At 41.4% G+C, this 20,759-nt stretch overlaps 2 protein-coding genes across 2 annotated transcripts in view; one reads left to right on the top strand and one right to left on the bottom strand.

The window, feature by feature from the left end:
• Window positions 1-17,690, top strand: part of esr2a (estrogen receptor 2a) — a 39,424-nt gene extending 21,734 nt beyond the window's left edge. Inside the window, 8 exon segments of the mRNA XM_029631566.2 lie at window positions 3,092-3,208; window positions 7,949-8,257; window positions 9,518-9,656; window positions 9,772-9,905; window positions 10,547-10,730; window positions 13,084-13,247; window positions 13,250-13,348; window positions 13,725-17,690. Of these exon segments, the coding sequence (XP_029487426.2) occupies window positions 3,092-3,208; window positions 7,949-8,257; window positions 9,518-9,656; window positions 9,772-9,905; window positions 10,547-10,730; window positions 13,084-13,247; window positions 13,250-13,348; window positions 13,725-13,744 (1,166 nt within the window). The 3' untranslated portion in view covers window positions 13,745-17,690.
• Window positions 17,691-19,556: 1,866 nt separating this feature from the next.
• LOC115107488 (nesprin-2-like) overlaps window positions 19,557-20,759 on the bottom strand; it is a 217,424-nt gene continuing 216,221 nt past the window's right edge. Inside the window, exon 111 of the mRNA XM_065008488.1 lies at window positions 19,557-20,414. Within this exon, the coding sequence (XP_064864560.1) occupies window positions 20,204-20,414 (211 nt within the window). The 3' untranslated portion in view covers window positions 19,557-20,203. The remainder of the gene's footprint in view (window positions 20,415-20,759) is intronic.

Below are 20,759 nucleotides of genomic sequence, written 5' to 3'. Positions count from 1 at the left end.
CTTAAGGGGGCTGAATAATTTTGCACGCCCAATTTTTCAGTTTTTGATTTGTTAAAAAAGTTTGAAATATCCAATAAATGTCGTTCCACTTCATGATTGTGTCCCACTTGTTGTTGATTCTTCACAAAAAAAATACAGTTTTATATCTTTATGTTTGAAGCCTGAAATGTGGCAAAAGGTCGCAAAGTTCAAGGGGGCCGAATACTTTCGCAAGGCACTGTATTTAAAGGGATGGTTTTCAATAAATGTATGGAAAACCATATTGAATGAGAACTCTATAAGAAAATCTATAGGCCAGCAAGTGGGAGTGTTTTCAGCAGTTTAAATAAATTCATGAATAGGACACACACACACACAAACACAACTCTGCAGCTTTAGTGAAGTGTCAACATACCTGATTCAACTAGTCAAAGTGTGTGAGTAATGAGTAGAGTTGGACGTATGACTGTTTGGCTGGAACAAAAACCTGCACCCACAGTGGTCCTCATAGGGTAACATTGCCCACACCTACTATGAAGAGGGGGAAAGAGGGAAATAGTGAGGTTCTTCAATAGATAATTTCACATCAGAAATACCTTCTGCTTTTACAACTTATTTACCACTAATCATATAAGGTCATCAGTGACAGTCCTCACAGATAGCTTGTGTTGTCAATCCTATTGGGCGTCTTTCTTCTGCTATCTTTGGGCCAGATTTACCAAGGCCAGGATTCAATCCGATCGTGCTTTGTCAACAATGTGTATTTTAAAGACAATGTTTCTGCGTTCGCAGAAACCACATTCACTGTAAACGCTGCATGTTGGAAATGACCATTAAATGGCACGTTAACGACAAAACGTGATCGGATTGAATCCCGGCCTAAGCATTTAGCACCACTATATGCTGAAAAAGAAATAAATATTGAGGATAGAACAAAAGGGTAAGGATACGGCCACATTGAGATGCATGACCACGGATGAAATTGTTCATCAATTGTCCGTTTTTGTCAGTCAAAAGTTCTCAACTGGGACCATCTACATACAGTTGAAGTTGGAAGTTTACTTACACCTTAGCTAAATACATTTAAACTCAGCTTTTCACGATTCCTGACATTTAATCCGAGTAAAAATTCCCTGTCTTAGTTCAGTTAGGATCACCACTTTATTTTAAGAATGTGAAATGGCAGAATAATAGTAGAGAATGATTTATTTCAGCTTTTATTTCTTTCATCACATTCTCAGGGGGTCAGAAGTTTACATCCACTCAATTAGGTTTTAGTAGCATTGCCTTTAAATTGTTTAACTTCGGTCAAACGTTTCAGGTAGCCTACCACAAGCTTCCCACAATAAGTTGGGTGAATTTTGGCCCATTCCTCCTGACAGAGCTGGTGTAACTGAGTCAGGTTTGTAGGCCTCCTTTCTCGCACACTCTTTTTCAGTTCTGCACACACATTTTCTATAGGATTGAGGTTTGTGATGGCCACTCCAATATCCAATATCTTAACTTTGTTGTCCTTAAGCCATTTTGTCACAACTTTGGAAGTATGCTTGGGGTTATTGTCCATTTGGAAGACCCATTTGCAACCAAGCTTTAACCTCCTGACTGATGTCTTGAGATGTTGCTTTAATATATCCACATAATTTTCCTTCCTCATGAAGCCATCTATTTTGTGAAATGCCTCAGTTCCTCCTGAGGCAAAGCACCCCCACAATATGATGCTGCCACCCCTGTGCTTCATGGTTAGGATGGTGGTCTTCGTCTTGCAAGCCTCCCCCTTTTTCCTCCAAACATAATGATGGTCATTATGGCCAAACAGTTCTATTTTTGTTTAATCAGACCAGAGGACATTTCTCCAAAAAGTACGATCTTTGTCCCCATGTGCAGTTGCAAACCGTGGTCTGGCTTTTTTATGGTGGTTTTGGAGCAATGGGTTCTTCCTTGCTGAGCGGCATTTCAGGTTATGTCGATATAGGACTCGTTTTTCTGTGGATATAGATACTTTTGTACCTGTTTCTTCCAGAATCTTCACAAGGTCCTTTGCTGTTGTGCTGGGATTGATTTGCACTTTTCACACCAAAGTACATTAATCTCTTGGAGACAGAACACGTCTCCTTCCTGAGCGGTATGACGGCTGCGTGGTCCCATGGTGTTTATACTTGCATACTATTGTTTGTACAGATGAACGTGGTACCTTCAGGCGTTTGTAAATTGCTCCCAAGGATGACTTGCGAAGGTCTACCATTTTTTTCCTGAGGTCTTGGCTGATTTCTTTTGATTTTCCCATGATGTCAAGCAAAGAGGCGCTGAGTTTGAAGGTAGGCCTTGAAATCAATCCACAGGTACACCTCCAATTGACTCAGGCTAATTGACATCATTTATCAGAAGCTTCTAAAGCCATGACATAATTTTCTGGAATTTTCCAAGCTGTTTAAAGGTACAGTCAACTTAGTGTATTGTAAACTTCTGACCCACTGGAATTGTGATGCAGTGAGTCATAAATGAAATAATCTGTCTGTAAACAATTACTTGTGTCATGCACAAAGTAGATGTCCTAACCGACTTGCCAAAACTATAGTTTGTTAAGAAGACATTTGTGGAGTGGTTGAAAATGTGTGCGCGTGTGCATGTGTGTTTGTGTGTGAATCTCACATCTTAAAGGGATTAAAAGGAGACAAGCCAGGAAATGCTCTGCCAAAGTCCTCTCTCATTTCTCTCCACCCCATGGCAAAATGTGTGGAATTGCACGAAATGAACTCTAAACGTACATTCTTTCTCTCCACTGTCAAGAGGGGTCTGTAAAAATGTTTTGTTCCCAATGTGGTGGGGGGGGGGGGGGTGTTGCACATGTGGGTACACAGACCCGCGAGCAACTGCCTTCCCTCATGAGTTCAGATTTTTTTGTGGCCTAACCCTCATCAAAGTTGCCCATCCCTGAAGTAGAGGAACCTTTCCTCTCTCTCTCACTCTGACCTTTTACATTTGTTTTCTTGTATTTAGCTGCCAATGTATACATGGAATAAAACTAAAAAAATGTTTATCTTCCTCTTATCTCTTCTCTCCCTATCTACCCTTTGTAAACCCCTCTCTCTCTCTCTCTCTCTCTCTCTCTCAGGTCACAATGACTACATCTGCCCGGCGACCAACCAGTGCACTATCGATAAGAACCGCCGCAAGAGCTGCCAGGCGTGCCGCCTTCGCAAGTGCTACGAAGTGGGCATGACAAAGTGTGGTACGTGTCTCTCTCGCTTTCCTTACTACCCCTCCCTCCCTTTATCCTCCTTGTCTTCTACCTCCTTCACACTATCCTCACCCTAATCTTGCCAGTGGTGTTATTCACAAAGCATCTCAGATCAAGCCCCCCCCCCCCCCCCCCCCCCCTAACATATAATCATATTTATTATGACCTACGACAAAAATTATCCTGGATCAGTACTCCTACTCTGAGACGTTAAATTACATACAGCTTCTATATAGTCCAGTGTGTGGCCAATGTTTGTGTGTCCAGTGCCTTAGAAATAGTTCATTTTTGATATGTGAATATTCCCCACTGGCTAGACTTTGCTCTCACAATGAGCAGAGGCACTGAAGCTACAATATAGTTACATACTGACACACATGCTCGCCCGGGGACCCACACATTCACACACGTTTGCAAGTGGACAAGAAATATAGTTGCTATTTGCTTTCTCTACTCTGTGAGCCTTGTGCATCAGGTGGATGTCTAGGATGTTTTGCTCCCTTCAATGTAATGATCTGTTTGTACCAAGATAAATTACGGTTCATTTGCTATAGAGACACAGGTTGGTACGGTTGTCATTTCATTGTTTGTTGATCACACATTTCCTCGTCAAGATGAACATTTTGATTTGAAATCCAAACCTAGATAGCAAAGTACAAGGCTACTTCATGCAAGACGACTGAAGTCTAGAAAGCATAGGGTGGCCGTCCTTTCGCTTGCCGTCGCAGTGGTGTGTCATAGTGACCACCTGCTGGGTGCCGGCGAACTGTGGCTCTTTGTGCCGATTCAACATGTAGAATCGTAAACTGGAAAAAGACAGCCGCTATTGTTGTCAGAGACACTTGCCCATTAATCGTTGTGGTGATATTCCCTCTCTTTCTATCTGTGAGATATAGAGTGCATTCGGAAAGTATTCAGACCCCTTTTTCAGACTTTTTCCACATTTATGTTCTGTTACAGCATTATTCTAAAATTGATTAAGTCATTTTTTCCCCTCGTCAATCTACACTCAATGCCCCATAAGGGTTTTACAAATGTATAAATAAAAAAGAATACAGAAATAGAGCTGAAAAAACTCCCACTGGCTGGCCAATAGATGTTCTCATGGAGTTTTCATTCACTAGGGTTTTCCATACATTTATCTAAAGCCATCCCTTTAAATTTAGTGTACCTTTCATTTGAATTTATCAACAGACTCTCTAAAACAGGCATAGGCAACCCTCGCCCTGGAGTGCTGCAGGCACGTCATGTTTTAGATTTAATTGACCTGGAAGACCAGGTGTGTTGAATTTATTGATCAGTTCGGCGAATTTATCCCTGAACTGATCAATTGGCTCAGTTGGTCACGTGTGGTGCCTAGTTGGAACAAAATCCTGCAGTACAGTGCATTCGGAAAGTGTTCAGAACGCTTGACTTTTTCCACATTTTGTTACGGTAAAGCCTTATTCTGAAATGGATTAAATCGTTTTATATACACACACACAATACCCCATAATGACAAAGCAAAAACAGGTTTTTAGAAATGTTTGCAAATTTATAGAGAGAAAAAATACGGAAATATCACATTCACTTATGTATTCAGACCCTTTACTCAGTACTTTGTTGAAGCACCTTTGGCAGCGATTACAGCCTCAAGTCTTCTTGGGTAGGACACTACAAGCTTGGCACACCAGTATTTGGGGAATTCCTACCATTCTTCTCTGCAGATCCTTTCAAGCTCTGTCAGGTTCGATGGGGACTGTCACTGCACATCTATTTTCAGGTCTCTCCAGAGATGTTCGATCGCGTCCAAGTCGGGGCTCTGGCTGGGCCACTCAAGAACATTCAGAGACTTGTCCCGAAGTCACTCCTGCGTTGTCTTGGCTGTGTGCTAAGAATCGTTGTCCTGTTGGAAGGTTGAACCTTCGCCCCAGTCTGAGCTCCTGAGCACTTTGGAGCAGGTTTTCATTAAGGATCTCTCTACTTTACTCTGTTCATCTTTCCATCGATCCTGACTAGTCTCCCAGTCCCTGCTGCTGAAAAATATCCCCACAGCATGATGCTGCCACCACCATGCTTCACCATAGGGATGGTGCCAGGTTTCCTCCAAACTTGACATTTGGCATTCAGGCCAAAGAGTTCAATCTTGGTTTCATCAGACCAGATAATCTTGTTGCTCATCTGAGGGTCCTTTAGGTGCCTTTTGGCAAACTCTGTCATGGGGCTGTCATGTGCCTTTTACTGAGGAGTGGCCTCTGTCTGGCCACCCTAACATAAAGGCCTGATTGGTGGAGTGCTGCAGAGATGATTGTCCTTCTGGAAGGTTCTCCCATCTCCACAGATGAACTGAGTGTCCATCGGGTTCTTGGTCACCTCCCTGACCAAGGCCATTCTCCCCCGATTTCGCAGTTTTACCGGGCGGCCAGCTCTAGAAGAGTCTTGGTGGTTCCAAACTTCTTCCATTTAAGAATGATGGAGGTCACTGTGTTCTTGGGGACCTTCAATGCTGCAGAAATGTTTTAGTACCCTTATCCAGATCTGTGCCTCGACACAATCCTGTCTCGAAGCTCTACGGACAATTCCTTCGACCACATGGCTTGGTTTTTGCGCTGACATGCACTGTCTACTGTGTGACCTAATATAGACAAGTGTGTGCCTTTCCAAATCATGTCCAATAAATTGCATTTACCACAGGTGGACTCCAATTAAGGTGTAGAAACATCTCAAGGATGATCAATGGAAAGAGAATGCACCTGAGCCCAATTTCTGATCTCATAGCAAAGGGTCTGAATACCTACAGTACTTGTCAAATGTTTGGACACGATTCATACAGTGGCAGTTAACCCACTGTTCCTAGGCCGTCATTGAAAATAAGAATTTGTTCTTAACTGACTTGCCTAGTAAAATAAAGGTAAAATAAAAAATACCAGGGTTTTTCTTCATTTTTATGATTTTCTACAATGTAGAATAATCGTGAAGACATCAAAACTATGAAATAAAACATACGGAATCATGTAGTAACCAAAAAAGTGTTAAACAAATCTAAATATATTTTATATTTGAGATTCTTCAAAGTAGCAACCCTTTGCCTTGATGACAGCTTTGCACAATCTTGGAATTATCTCAACCAGCTTCACGAGGTATGGAATGGATTTCCATTAACAGTTGTGTCTTGTTAATTTGGGGAATTTCTTTCCTTCTTAACCTCTTACCTCTACCTGGGACGCTTGCGTCCCAACTAGAGCTCTGGAAATGCAAATGTGCTACGCTAAATGCTAATAGTATTAGTTAAAACTCAAAAGTTCATTAAAATACACATGCAGGGTATCAAATTAAAGCTACACTCGTTGTGAATCCAGGCAACAAGTCAGATTTTTAAAATGCTTTTCGGCGACAGCATGAGAAGCTATTATCTGATAGCATGCACCAATACACTACAACAGAAAAGCACAGCAGTGGACGTAAACAAAATAATTAGCATTTCGGCGTTACACAAACCGCACAATAAAATAGAAAACAGTCATTACCTTTCACCATCTTCTTTGTTGGCACTCCTAGATGTCCCATAAACACTATTGGGTCTTTATTTCGATTAAATCGGGCCATATAAAGCCAAGATATCGTTATATGTAGACTGTGTGATAAACGAAAAAAAACAGCGATTTCACAACGTAACGTCATTTTTTAAAATTCAAAAAGTAGACGATAAACTTTCACAAAACACTTCGAAATACGTTTGTAATGCTACTTTAGGTATTAGTAAACGTTAATAAGCGATAAAATTCATCCGTAGGCGATATACATATCATTAGCTGTCGTCTTGGAAAAAATTTCAGGAGAGAGCTCTTCCGGAATGATCTGGGCGGAGACCGGAGGTACGTCGTGCCCTCTTTCGGTTCAACCAAGAATCAAAGAGGATTAAATTCACAAGATACTCGACTACATGGGGATGCTGTGGGAGTTGAATGCTCGGTCTTATCTAATTCGGCTCACTGTTAACAATTGCTGGAAGTGGCGCAAGGATATTTATTTCCATTTTCTGTGATCAGGTTTTCCTGCGCTTTCCGATGTAACGCACGTTATGTAATAGCCACAGTCGTGATTTAACCAGTTTTAAAAACGTCCGAGGGTTTCCTATACACACATTCTAACCATGTGAACGTACTATATTCCTGGCATGAGTAGCAGGGCGCTGAAATGTTGCGCGATTTTTAACAAAATGTTCAAAAAAGTAGAGGGTAGGAGCAAGAAGTTAAGAGGTGGTATACAAAATATAGCCCTATTCCAAATTATGGCAAGAACAGCTCAAATAAGCAAGAGAAATGACAGTCCATCATTAATTTAAGACACGAAGGTCAGTCAATCCGGAACAGTTCAAGAACTTTGAAAGTTTCTTCAAGTGCCGTCACAAAGAAATTGCTGCAAAGAAACCACTACTAAAGTACACAAATAATAAGAAGAGACACGAGCAATGGACATTAGACCGGTGGAAATGTTTCCTTTGGTCTGTCCAAATTTGAGATTTTTGGTTCCAACCGCCATGTCTCTGTGAAATGCAGAGTAGATGAACGGATGATCTCTGCATGGAGGAGGAGGTGTGATGGTGTGGGTTGCTTTGCTGGTGACATTGTCAGTGATTTTATTTAGAATTCAAGGCACACTTAACCAGCATTCTGCAGTGATACACCATCCCATCTGATTTGCGCTTAGTGGGACTATAATTTGTTTTTCAACACCTCCTTTTTCCCTCAGGCATGCGTCGCGACCGCAGCAGCTACCGGGGTCATCAACCGAGGCGCGTGGGTCGCTTCTTCACCCGGGGCACTGCTAGCGGGCCCAAGCGGGTCCTAGCTGAGGGGGGCGAGCCAATCAAGGAACTCTGCCCCACAGTATTAACCCCGGAGCAGCTGATTGGCCGGATCATGGAGGCAGAGCCACCGGAGATCTTCCTCCAGAAGGACATGAGGCGGCCCCTGACGGAGGCCAACGTCATGATGTCACTCACCAACCTGGCCGACAAGGAGCTGGTCCACATGATCAGCTGGGCCAAGAAGATCCCAGGTTGGTGTTGATTGATTTATTGTCTGTTTTTTTATCCACAATTAAAAAACAATACTTTCCTAGCATCATATGTTCAATTCTATTCCATTCTTTGTGCACAAGAGTACAGTAGAAAAACTGTATAAAACATTGACACAATGAACAGGAGGCCGAAAAGTCTTGTGTTCCTGTGTCCATGTAAAGCCTATATGTGTATCCTCTGTCAATGGGTGTGACAATAACAGAGTGACAGAGCATTAAGTACAGTCTACTGTTGAGTAACCTGAATCAATTGAATACATTTTTCTTAACATTTTCCGGCATAACAGTGTAATAATGTTCTAATTTCCTGTTTTCAACAACTGTTGTCTCTTTTATTCTCAACAGTGATATTCAGGTAGTCAGAATGTAAAAAGGAAGACCGATTAGAAGACAAAGGAAGGTCTGAAACGGGATTTGTACCCATGTCTCCTGGGGTATATGTGGTTCGGGGGGCTCAAAGAGCAAACATTAATTTTGCATGTCAATCTCTCCTGGTTGATTTTAAAATAATAATAAATAAAACAGATAAAAATACACCTTATGGAACAGCAGGGACTGTGAAGCAACACAAACATTGGCAGCAGCTAATTGAGGATCCATAATAAATACAAAAACTGGGCAACGAGCATCGATGTACTATAGTCTACACTCCTAAGGAACGCTGCAAAAAGTATAGGGTAGTTTGGGATGTCTAGTTTTCTGTGCTAGAGAAGCATTGCCCCTGCTTTATTCAGTGGAACCCCATTGTCTGCTAGGGTTGAAGTAAAGTAAAAGGTAATATGTAAATGGCCGTGTACACACTTAACACACTTAAGTTGTGCAGCTGATGTACAACGCATTGGACACAACGGTTGTGATACAGTGCAGAGATTTTCTGCATTGAAGTAATAGGTTGTGCACAATGGTAGTGTAAACATTTTTGTTCTGACAAACACTCCAATGTATCACAAACATAAATGGTGTCACAATCATTGTGTCAGATGTGTTGTATATCAGTTCTACCTGAGTGTGTACGGGGCCATGATCTACTCACTTTTTGCTGTTCATAAATATGACTTTTTTAAGTATCACCAAGTGTCATTATTACATTGCGAACAACAAAACCGCGTGTACCGTGAGCAGTATGCGGGAACATTGCCTTTAAATTTGAAACGTGCTGTAGCGTAGCTCTTCAGCACTATGGATTGAGTCTGACCCTAGAGACGCTTTATGAATACGGGCCCTGCTATGTCTTTACAGGATTTGTGGACCTGTGCCTGTTCGACCAGGTGCACCTGTTGGAGTGCTGCTGGTTGGAGGTGCTGATGCTAGGGCTCATGTGGAGGTCTGTGGACCACCCTGGTAGGCTCATTTTTTCCCCCGACCTCAGCCTGAACAGGTGACCACCCTCTCTCTACTCCTGGATTAAGCATTTGTATGATTTCTAAAATATTTTCACAGTGGATCCAAAAGAAGTATTCAAATGCGGTGTGACTGTGTGTCTGTGTTTTCAGGGAAGAGGGGAGCTGTGTGCAGGGTTTCGTGGATATCTTTGACATGCTGCTAGCTGCCACCTCCAGGTTCAGAGAGCTCAAGCTGCAGAGGGAGGAGTACGTCTGCCTCAAGGCCATGATCCTCCTCAACTCCAGTACGTGGGTGTTAATGTGTGCGTTTGTGTTTGCGCATGAGTGTGTGTTTGTGTGTTATGCATCTGTTTGTCTGGCCTTCTGTCTGTACTTGTGTCTGTCGGTACTGCATCTTTAGAAGTATTTTTTACTTCCTATTTGATTTATTTATATCATGCATATCAAGATTAACCACAAGTCTGTTGGACCATTTATCCAGTGTAATCCTATCTGTTTGGGAGTCTGGGGAGGGTTGGCAAGGACAACCAGAGGAATAACTCACTCTGACAAGGCCTAATGAGAACACTGTCTCTCTCTACTCCCATCATAGTTACTGTTTAACACTTAAAGACCTAACAGTCAGAACCTGTTTCAAGGTCAGTGGATCACGAAAAATAACATTTTGTTTCACTTAACTGTAACCAAAGTAATCGCATTTAATAATGCTACATGTTGGAAATTATTCATGAAGTGTAGCAAAGGTGGTTTGGTGAAATGTGCTTGCACAATAAGTCACCTTTCCTGAGACCTGAAGATCTGTGCTAGCTCCCAGAGATGAAGGCTTGGCTTTAGCGCAGAGGGCTAATGTGGTTTTGAGTCATTGCGACAACTACAATTACGTTTTTTCTTTATTTTCTCAACTGTGTGTGTTTTGTGGTCGCAGACATGTGCCTGAGCTCCTCGGAGGGGAGCGAAGAGCTGCAGAGTCGCTCGAAGCTCCTGCGCTTGCTGGATGCCGTAACAGACGCACTGGTGTGGGCCATCGCAAAGACAGGCCTCAGCTTTCAGCAGCAGTCTGCGCGCCTCGCCCACCTGCTGATGCTGCTGTCACACATCCGCCACGTCAGGTACAGTAGCCACAATATGGCCACCGCTGTCACACTCGCAAGTTACCTCTCAGTCACTATCATTGCACTCACAAGTTATCGCTCAGGCATAATACAGTCACCACCATCACTCTTGGCAGTTACAATATAGTCACCTCCGTCACACTTTTTAGTTACCGCTCAGGCAAAATACGATCAAAACTATCACACTAGCCAGTTGTCCTTTTGCCACTACGGTATAGTCAAATTTTCAATACGGTCACCGCCGTCAAGATTGAGCCACCACATTGTCACTACCCGTCACGACTGTTTGCTGCTACCACGAGTGATCTTTTAATTAAGCTTGCGTTATACAGAAAAAGCTTTTCAACCAACTGTTTACAAGGTAATCTGATGAAGACCATGGGCTCTACTCAATCAGATCCGCTTTAGCTGACATCCACATCGCGGGTGTTTTGGTGGTGTCGAAACTATGTAGATAAGTGAAAATGGACTTTGTCTGAGGATGACAGAGTGTAGGGGTCTACGACCCTAATATGATATACCATCTGACTCCATTATCCTTTGGATGCTATAGGCCCATAAAATGGATCTAACCAAGGTCACCACTCAGAATACTATAAAATGCACGTGTCTAGGGTTACCGTTACGCAATTATTAAGAGGCTAAGGGACAAGGAGCTAATCTCTTGCGACATTTCTTAATAATCGAGAGTCTTTATTTCTATCATTGCCTTCAGAAAGTATTCACACCCCTTGACTTTCCACATTTTCTTGTGTTACTGCCTGATTTTAAAATTCATTAAATTGAGATTTTGTGACACTGGCCTACACACAATACCCCCATTATTGTCAAAGTGGAATTATGTTTTTAGAAATGTTTACAAATGAATTAAAAATGAAAAGCTGAAATGTTTTGAGTCAATAACTAATCAACTCCTTAGGTTATGGCAACGCTAAATAAGTTCAGGAGTAAAATTGTGCTTCACAAGTCACAGAAGTTGCATGGACTCAATAATAGTAGTAGTGTTTAACATGATTTTTGAATGACTGTCTCATCTCTGTGCCCAACACATACAATTATCTGTAAGGTCCCTCAGTCGAGCAGTGAATTTCAAACATAGATTCAACCACAAAAACCAGGGAGGTTTTCCAGTGACTCGCAAAGAAGGGCATCTATTAGTAGATGGGTCAAAAAAAAGCAGACATTGAATATCCCTTTGAGCATGGTGAAGTTATTAATTACACTTTGGATTGTGTATCAATACACCCAGTCACAACAAAGGCACAGGCGTCCTTCCTAACTCAGTTGCTGGAGAGGAAGGAACCATGAGGCCATAATTCAAATATTCCAAAACATGCATAAGGCATTAAAGCAAAACTGGCAAAGAAATGACCTTTGTCCTGAATACAAAGCGTTATGTTTGTGGCAAATCCAACACAACACATCACTGTGAGTACCACTCTTCATATTTTCAAGCATGCTGCATCATGTTATGGATACGCTTGTAATCGGCAAGGACTAGGGAGTATTTTAGGATGAAAAGGAACAGAATAGATCTAAGCACAGGCAAAATCCTAGAGGGAAACCTGATTGTCTGCTTTCCAACTGACACTGGGAGTCAAATTCACCTTTCAGCTGGACAATAACCTAAAAGATAAGGCCAAATATGCACTGGAGTTGCTTACCAAGACGACATTGAATGTTCCTGAATGGCCTAATTACAGTTTTGACTTAAATTGGCTCAAAATCTATGGCAAGACATGGAAATGGCTGTCTAGCAATGATCAACAACCAACTTGTGAGAAGTTTTATAATAACAATGTACAAATATTATACAATCCAGGTGTACAATGCTCTTAAGAGACTTGTACACCCCTTGAAGGACTCAACAGCTGTAATAGTTGCCAAAGGTGATTCTAACATGTATTGACTCAGGGGTAGGAAAATGAGATCCAATTTTCAATACATTAGCAAAAATGTCTAACAACATGTTTTGACTTTGTCATTATGAGGTATTGTGTGTAGATGGCTGAAAAAAATAATATATTGAATCAATTTTGAATTCAGGCTGTAACTTAATTTTTTGGGGAATAAGTCAAGGGGTATGAATTCTTCCTGAAGGCACTCTAGGCTACACTTTTTCATTTGGAACTTCTAACGCGACAATAAGCAACAAGAGCAGCTGCTCACCGATTTGACAGCTCTAACCAGTTCCACCAAGACACCGCTAAAACATTAGCATGCAGGTGTCAGCTATCACCGGTTAATACTTGATCTGATTGAATCTATGCCCATTTCTGTGTATTTTCTTTTCTTCTGTATCACGAAAAGCAGTGAGTGTACATGACCTCTGTCTTTGCTCATTGTGCAGTAACAAGGGCATGGACCACCTGCACTGCATGAAGATGAAGAACGTGGTGCCCCTGTACGACCTGCTGCTGGAGATGCTGGATGCCCACATCATGCACAGCCCACGGCTGCCCCATCAAGCCAACTCAGCGGGCCCCTGTCCAGAGGTGAGCCCCCCGCAGCCCACCACCTCAGCAGCTGCCCTGGCCAGACATGGACCCCCAGCAGCAGAAGCGAGCCTCAACAGCAGGAGCAATTGGACTGCAGGGACCCCGGTAGAAAGACAGGTATGCACTCTCCTGTCTCATGTCATTCCTTCTCCTGCCGTTTTGCCCTTGAGCAAGGCACTTAAAAACCTCAAACAACTTCAAGGGTGCCGCACCGTGGCTTACCCTGGCTTCAATCCTGTGTGTGTGTGTGTGTGTGTGTGTGTGTGTGTGTGTGTGTGTGTGTGTGTGTGTGTGTGTGTGTGTGTGTGTGTGTGTGTGTGTGTGTGTGTGTGTGTGTGTGTGTGTGTGTGTCTCTCTCTCGAGGGGATGGGTTCAAATAAAATAGATCCTTAATTTCAGAGATCTCAAAAAGACAAAGAACTCTTATTTTCTGACGCCAACCTGCTATTATCCCCTCCCTTTCTCTGTCCTTTCCTCTTTGTCACTTTATTAGTGGTGAAAAGGGATCTCTAGCAGCAAAAAGGACAATGGAGAGAATGTGACTGGGACCCTTGTGGACTGCTACTTCTTGGAACGGCTTTTAACACCACTCTGAAACAGAGGAACTGGAACGAGTATAAGGGTTTTTCAGATCGTGCCTGGGAGGGGCTGCATCCCAATGCTGTCCAATGAAATCTCCTTTCAGGCATTAGCACTGTTCTTGACTGTTTTCTCTGAGGTCGCAAACATAAAAAATATAACAATATTTAATGTCCCTGCTAAAGCTGCCTTTTGGTTTATGATCAGGTTTGAATGTAGCCTAGCTGGGGCGACCCACGTGACCACCCAGCGAGGACAAGTTGTGACTGACTGGTCTGGAAAGGAGGCAGTTTGTTAATGCAACATTTGCTCAGAAATTGAGCGGACTCATCAATTTAGTTTTATGAAATGTTTTTTTCCCCCCAGGGGCTTAAGACCTCTCATTGTTTGGATTTGAAAATCCAACAGTTGCAATGGAAGGGAGTGGCGCTCGTGTGTTTTGAGTGAGAACCAACCAGAAAAAGCACAGCCCTTCATTATCAACGCATCGTGCTGACAACATCAAAACAGCCTTTCCAGACTCTGAAGTCAGGAGACTTCAAGTTCGGTATCAGCCATACTAGTTTGAAAGTAGAATCTATGAGAAAGTCTGAAATTAAACATCAGTGGATGAGTGGCAATGAAGGAAAGGAGATGAGAGGAAGGCAGTTAGGAGTAGCCTACTGGGACACAGAAAAGCCCAAGAAAAGGCACTTTCAACAGTCATCATGGACTCTCCCCTCTTTTGTACTGTCTGAGGGCGACAAGTAGCCTAGCCATTACAGCGTTGAGCCAATAACCTGAGCCGACAACGTGCAAAATCTGTCGATGTGCCCTTAACCCTAATTTGCTCCAGGGGCGCCATACTACCATGGCTGACCCTGTAAAACAACCCATATTCGCTGCACCTATCTGGTGTGTGACGTGTTGTTTATTTTTTTACTGTCAATGGGATAATGTGTATAAATAAAGCATCAATATAAATAAATATAACTTTGAGTGACAATCAAAAGATAGATGGCCATTTGCACTGGTTCAAATTGTTTAACTGTCATGGAAGAAAGAAAAACACATTTTAAAACTATATACTTCACCTCAAGATCTTATTCCTTTGCTTTACCATCTGTATAGCTTCAAACTTTGCATACAGTATGCAAATTAGGCACATGTCCTAATAAACAAATATATTTCCAGCTGAAAAGGTGGAGGTGAAGGGTCACGCTACTGTCATTCCACTCTAGAACACATTCCCTTAAAGGTGGACTCCACAATAATAATATCATCATACACAGTGGGACAAAGTCCTGTTTGAATCAACAATCAAATCTAAATGACACTATTTTGTCTCCTCAAATAAAGATGCAAATTAAGACGGAAGATTTTTTAATTCCTTCGCAAAAAGTGCCTATGGGTCAAATCCCATCTTCAGTAATGGGAGTGTGACTCAAACATTCATACAAATTAATTTGGGACTTACTTGAATGTCAGTTTTACGTCCGCATGTCTCTAGCTAAAATTCAGCCCTTCATACGTGGGCAATGTGATCGAATTCTGACCACAATGTTGTTTCTGTGTTTATTCCTCCCGGGAAGACAGCATGGTGAAATGAAGAGATACAATAATTGTAATATTGTAATAAGACTCACGCCTTTCAAAGAGCACAGTGCAACGCTGTTATGTTTATGTACCACTTTATTTATGACTGGCCCAATAAGGCCCAGTACAAGTTCAATTCCCGGTTTAAAAAACGGTGTCATCTTGACAGTTTTGGAGGAGTTTTGGAGGGAGGGTCTTTGTTTTAGACCTGTTGTACTTTGTGTAGTTGCTACTGGCGACCAAGAAAGTGTTTAGATTGTGCCTTCTCCATAGCGACCAGCTTGTCTTAAACGCACACATCAGCTGTCCTGACTGTTTATTATATCTGTTATGTCTTTGTGATAACAGTATTATGTAGCGGCGATTATGACTGGTTCAAGTAAGGTATTGCCCATAACATAACCCACCTGCTAACTGGGCCTTTCCATCCATTCATCAGCTTTGTGTTGTCCTCACACCTGACAATATTTAGGCCAGGATTCAACCCGAGTCATGTTAGCGCTGTCGACAATGCAGCTTTTAAAGGCAATATTCCTAAATTTATGGTCACGGTAAACACTCTACAACATGCATTGGATTGAATCCAGGCCTTAGAATGCCAATGATACATTCAACTAATGTGACGTCCTAAAGATACACACAATAGGATCACAATCAAAACAACTGAATATTAGGAATGTGTTCCTAATGTTAGGTATACTCAGTGTATATAGAGCCTGTCTGCATTCCTGATTTCTGTTACCGTTAGTTTATCTGCGTAATATTGACTTAAGCTCAGAACCACTTGTTTTGCAAACATGGTCCTGTTGTATATATTGCTGTGCTGATCAATGGACAGTTCATTACCTCTGTCAAATGAATATGTAGCTTAAAATTGTGTTTATTTCATTTTGCAATAAAGATGGTGACGCTACAATAATGCACATTTAAATTAGGCCTATATCCAAAAACACATATGGCCTAATGATATATTTTTGGCTTCAGACGAACGCCTAGTTCTCACATAGTTTTTTTTAAAAAATTAAAGCCTTTTCAAAGCCTTAATAATCAACTATGTCGCAGTCTGCTTTTGCCAAGCTTGTAGTAATAGAAAAGCAGAGTGCTAGCTTTATTTCCTGTGCTAATTTAACCTATTTCCTTTCAGTAGCGCTATATTTACTCTGGTCGAGGAAGCATATTATTTACTTTTGATGACCAGACAGCCATAGCTGCATCCCACACTTTTAATTTGTAATCTCTCATTTTGGGGGGATTTCTAGCATCAATAACAAAGTACAGTATAGGACCTCAGGAGACATGAACTCTTCGGGAATGGAGGTTGTTCAGAATGCTGACGTATTCTTTACTTTGAAATGGATTTAACGCATCAAACCTTTGTAGACAATATGATTTACTTATTAACATGCATTTAACCATTTAGTAAAAAAACATTTACGTTTCTGTAATCTACAGACTCAGGCGCATGAGCAACATTTACGTTTTCTTTGCAATTAATAATACATTTCCCGGTTCCGTATTTCCCGTTTGATCGGTCAGTCCGTAACTCGAGGTTCTACTCTTTAACATGAGATCTAAAATAGTATGCGGATGCTAATTGCCATCTCTGGGTCCATTTAGTCTGTCATTTAGAAAAATGGTTAACTAAGGCCTAGATTCAATCAGTTCAGAGTTAATCTGTGATAACCGACAACTGCATTCTATATCATTTATTTTGTTTGGGCGGTGTCATTTCTACATAGCCTACACTTTCTTATTCTGAACTTCTAACACGGGTGGGATTTAAGGATGGGTTTGGTTTCGTGACAATGACCACAAGAGTGGGTGCTCGCCGATTTGACAGCTCCAACGCAGTTACCCCAGACCTCGTCCAAACAAAAGCAATATGCTATACAGTTGTCGTTTATCGTGGGTTAATGCAGATCTGATCTGAGTCTAGGGCCATAGCTCACATCAGCTGTTTAATACTATAAGACAAACACCATTGATCTTTGTCAACACCAACAGTAGACTCCTCTCAAGGCAAGAAATGTTTTTGAGTTAACTCTTTTTAATTCAACTAGTCAGCTGTGCACAAGTCCTTTCACTTTCCCGATGACTGAGCCATTTGTAGCCCAGCAGTGCATTCTGCTTTGAACGATCTTTGAGAATGCTGTACACTGCCAGCAGGATAAGGATACACATGCTTTTTCAACTGTAACGTGAGTGCTTTAAATGTCAAGGTTTCCCAATGTGAATTTTTATGTGGGTTTTGTTCCAACGTCGCACAGGAGTATGTTTCTTTGAAGAATAAAAATTAAATTATGAACTTTTTGTGCCAGTGGCGTCCTTTCTCAAGAACAGTGTCCTTGCGCTCAAGGAATAGTACACTCAAAAACACTCAAACTATATTAAGCATTTTGTTAAATTGTGCGTGTCAGTATTTTGCATGTGACAAATTAACAAAATACAAAAATATATTTTTTTGTGTAGTGTATTCCTTTTAACAGTCTCCATTCTATACTGTTATTTATATTTAGTATGTAGCACCAGGGGATCAGTAGCTTTTGTGTATTGTTCTAAAGTGATCTAGGAAACAAATTCAGAGATGGTGTGTGTGCATCCTTAGCATCAAGCTAGACAATTACCATCTTCAACAGGCTCCACAGAATACGCCCTTGGAGTTTTTGTTCAGTAAGACAAACAATGTTTATTGCCAGAGAAAAGGGGCATACATATACAGTTCATTGTTTGAGAGCCTAAATCATTTAGCACACCACCATCGTTAGGGCTTAAGTGTCCTACTCAACTGTACATTATGCAGCCATGGAAATGTCTTTTTCGCAACAGTGATTACTGAATTCATTTTCTTTTCTAATTTAAAGAGTAGATTTCTACTTTTAGAAATTGAAATGGAAACTGCTATTATTTATTTCTGCACCAATTTATAACAGTGTCTTGGTTACTACTGGTATCTACCCTAGTGTGCCAATGTCTCATTATCGTGAAAGATATACTCTTCCGCTCTTCAAATTCTCCCCCTTACAAAATATTCAGTTTGACAGATGTGCTCGATTGGTTACACAGTATCGATGTGTGGAAAAGTGGATCCATATTTCCAGGGACCGCCGTATAGGAGAGGACAATAACAAAAACGTACAGTTTAACATGTCTTCTATAAAATAAAATTAAACAATCTGGTGTCAAAATGGCACCCATTCATGTTGGCTACCTCAATATACACTTTCTGATATATGATTTAACTGCTACGAATGCTTGTGCAGGTTCAGAGGTGAAGAACTATCAAAATTATATTATTTGAAATAATACAGTGCACATACTTCATACACACTGACCCAGGTCTCCAGACTAAAATGTTTCCTAGGTGTTTCACTGGTGCCACTAACTTCTTCAGCTGGTGACACCAGCCCATGACCTGGTGATAATACCCCCCCCAATACAATTAGCAGGGTCATACAATAAAATACATTTCAGTCATCCTCTTGTGTCATTCACAATGCATCATTAAGTGTAAGGGACTACCGAAATGGTTTTCAATAAACAAGTTATTACTTCTAACATGTCCAAGCAGGATTGCATGATTAAAAATATTTTGGTACGTAACCTAATCCAGTGGGTTGACAATTAGGCCATTTTTTTGTTGTATTTTACTGTCAAAATAGGGCTTGAGAATTTCCCGATTTAAAAAAAAAAGAAGAAAAAAAGTTTTTTTTTGTGAAATAGAGATGAATTTGGCTTTATCGTTATGTGCACTAATATTATATATAGGCCTAGTTTAATTGGTGCTATTTCACCACCGGAGGAAGTGGAAACTCCAAAACACATTAGCTAGATCGCTAAAGCCAAACATAACACCTACTGCTAGTAGCCATGTATTAATCTAACAGTAAATGTAATGTCCTAAAAAAAAACTGCAATGAGGTTTACTGCACTTGCAATGGCTGATGCAACATTTCACACTCTCTGTATTTCAAAGCCATATCAGATAATTATAAAACAGTGTGCTTTGAGCTCAATAATGATCATTGAGAAAAAAAATGATACCTACAGAAAGCTGAGACTAGTTACTTCCAAAGTGTTGTTTTTTAAATGTTATGCAATCACGAGGGGGGAGAAGAGTGTGAGAGACTTGCTCATTATTGCAGCCGGTCCCAGCGAAACAGGCAGGCACAGCGGCAGGGCAGACACATTTATTACAGGAATCATGAGGATAATGCACTTTACTCTTTAACAAATTCCTTGGTTTTATCCGCCCCCAAAAATTGCACGTTTTGATTGAGGCGACCAGGTAGAATGTGCAGCTCACACCAGTGCGACCAATTAAACATTTCACTCACACAGCCAAGTAAAAGGGTCGCAAAATTTGATTATTTGAATAGTAGACGCTTACAGAAGGCATTTTTGAATGAGTGCAGGTGACATTATTCTGAAAGAACATCAATATAAAGTTGTTGTGGACTGGATAGGTCCTAAAACAGACTGCTACTTCAATACATGGCTTGAAGGGCAAATCATTATGATAGACATCTTTACAAGCAGAACACAACCTCACAAAAACAAGTCTCCTTTGAAATACAGTACTTGCTAGTGACGTTAGCGGCAAGAGTTCCAAATGGGTGGATCACATCAATTGTTTGATAGAAATTGAACATCGGTATGGCTTTTAAGGGAATAAATTAATTATAAATTCAAATCTATAAATATAGATATTTAAAATACAATTTTGGGACCGTAACAATGTCCTCTCTCCAGCTCTTAAGCAGAGAGTATCGATGGGTTAGCTTTGGAAGCAGGCCACTCATGTCAGTGTGTGTGTTTGTATCAGGTGGGTGGTGGGCCATTGGTGTAGCGCAACATGGGGTAGAAGGAGCGGGCAAAGTTGTTGGACAGTGTGCAGCTGTGGTCGTTCTCAGCCAGGGGCACCAGGCAGGCCAGCACTAGGACCAGGAGGAGGAGGAGGTGTAGGGGAAAGGCGGCTCGCAGCACGCGGTAGAAGAAGGACCGAGGTGGGGTTGGGTCCCTCTTCTCCCCCCTGGAGGTCCAAGACAAGGGACGAAGAACAGTACTTAGGCAAATCATCAGTTAAAACATACAGGAATCCTCCACAAACGACCTCCATAGACCATAAAAACTGTTTCGGGATGAAGTTTTCCCCAGGTACGTATCTAGGATTAGTTTCCCCTCACCCAATCCTAACCTTAACTATTAGTGGGGGAAATGCAAATCTCACCAAAGAGCAGTGTCTAGGGGCAACTTCAGCCTCCACGTAAAAAGTCTTGAGAGACCACTAACCTTGTATCATTACATCAAAGCAGGAATTCATTCAAAGGCGCGCTGCCCACTACATTACCGAGAAAGCGCCTTTTAAAGGCAATTA

The sequence above is a fragment of the Oncorhynchus nerka genome, linkage group LG24 (genome assembly GCF_034236695.1).
Source record: "Oncorhynchus nerka isolate Pitt River linkage group LG24, Oner_Uvic_2.0, whole genome shotgun sequence".
NCBI classification, from domain to species: domain Eukaryota; kingdom Metazoa; phylum Chordata; class Actinopteri; order Salmoniformes; family Salmonidae; genus Oncorhynchus; species Oncorhynchus nerka.
This window is presented reverse-complemented; position numbering and strand designations above follow the sequence as displayed.